The sequence below is a fragment of the Pygoscelis adeliae genome, unplaced genomic scaffold (genome assembly GCF_000699105.1).
Source record: "Pygoscelis adeliae isolate BGI_AS28 unplaced genomic scaffold, ASM69910v1 Scaffold166, whole genome shotgun sequence".
Classification (NCBI taxonomy): Eukaryota; Metazoa; Chordata; class Aves; order Sphenisciformes; family Spheniscidae; genus Pygoscelis; species Pygoscelis adeliae.
In genome coordinates, this window is record NW_008825156.1 from 6,931,015 (window position 1) to 6,932,520 (window position 1,506).

The following is a 1,506-nucleotide window of genomic DNA, read 5'->3' on the forward strand; positions in this document are numbered from 1 at the left end:
GGAGCCAGCCCGCCTCCCCCGCCCTTTGCCCGAGCACGTCCGGGTCAGTCGGTGTTTGTGAAGGGAAGTGCGCGAGCGGCGGCCGTTGCGTGCTCGCGGCTCGGCGGACAGCCGTGTCGCCATCATGTCGCGGGGGTCTATTGAGATCCCTCTCCGGGACACCGATGAGGCGAGTCGGGGGCTGGGAGGCGGCGGCGCGGCCTGGTTCCGGGGAGGAGGAGGAAGGAAGGGGTGCGCTATATGATGCGCGCCGGGGCGCGGGCGTTTGTCGCTTCCTCTCGTAATTTTGTCCCGGGCTCGAGGGGCAGTGTCGCTCCCTTCCTTGAGCGGAATGAGTTATTGGGATTACAGGTGTATCGCTTTGCGGAAAGAAACCCAAACCTACCTTCGCCGGTGCCCCTCGGTGAACGGTGTCTGCCCTCTGCTAGCTGTAACCTCCCTGTCCTTGCCTAGTGGTGTGCTGGTGAAGGAGAGCCGCTGGGAACAGTCAGGCAGTCTGTCCGGGGCCCTTCGGTACCACACGTCTGTGAAGGGGCAGCCGTTTCTTCCACGATATAGGCTTCAAACATATGCAACCCTCAGGAATGAAGACCCCGTTGGGAACAGTATCTAATCTTTAGTTTGTGCTTGTGTATTGTGGCCTTGTCCAGCTAAATTCTCTCCTTAGTTCGTTAGACACTGATTTTTCTGGCTGCACTGATTTGTAAGCAGCATGCATGTTCCTAAGTCAATCAGCATATAGACACAGGTAGGGCAGTTGGTCCACTCTGTAAAGTTATTTCAGTGGGGGTTTAGAAATTTATTTAACTTTTCTCTATTTAAGGTAGGCTGTCACAAGCCAACATTAAAAAGATTTAAGAGAAGTATTTGGAAATTTACAGGGTATTGTAAAGTTTGAAGTTAAATCATTCCATAGCGGATACTACATTAACACCTTAGCTAAATAAGGTACTGAAACATACCACTTATAGGTTGAAAAAAGCTTTTTGTGAACATATGTGTCCACACTGACAAATTTCCATACAACTGCCATTGTGTTTTTAAGTCTCGCAAAGGTACTTTGCTCTCTGTAGGAGAGGGCATTTTTCTCCGTGACAGAAATTTCTGTCTGAGGTGTCAACATGAATAGTTGATCTTGGTGCTGCTGTTGAAGTTATGGCTAGGGCAACTTGGATCCTGAAGTTCAAAATTAATCACTATGGATTGCTATAAAACTTTTTTTTTAACTGCCTTTTTTTATTTCCATATTTATTTGCTCTGTTGGTAATATCTATTTCTCATTAATAACTATTTTAGTTTGTAGATGAGGGTTGCCCGAATTTAAAAACATTATTATCTGTCAAACAGGAGGTACTGTGCAAGACAAACTCAAACTAAAAATAACAAATTAAATTAATTAATTACAAATTAATCTGAAAATAGAAATATTTCTGCTGGTGCTCTCATAAGTTTTGCATAATCAAAACTGTAAGTCCTTATAAACTGGATGGCTCTAATCCAGTCTTG

The 1,506-nt window shown here is 45.7% G+C and overlaps 1 protein-coding gene across 1 annotated transcript in view; it reads left to right on the forward strand.

The window, feature by feature from the left end:
* The first annotated feature begins 51 nt into the window (after nt 1–51).
* The window catches only part of CTR9 (CTR9, Paf1/RNA polymerase II complex component), a 21,831-nt gene continuing 20,376 nt past the window's right edge, over nt 52–1,506 (forward strand). The window contains 1 exon segment of the mRNA XM_009328585.1: nt 52–169. Within this exon segment, the coding sequence (XP_009326860.1) occupies nt 125–169 (45 nt within the window). The 5' untranslated portion in view covers nt 52–124.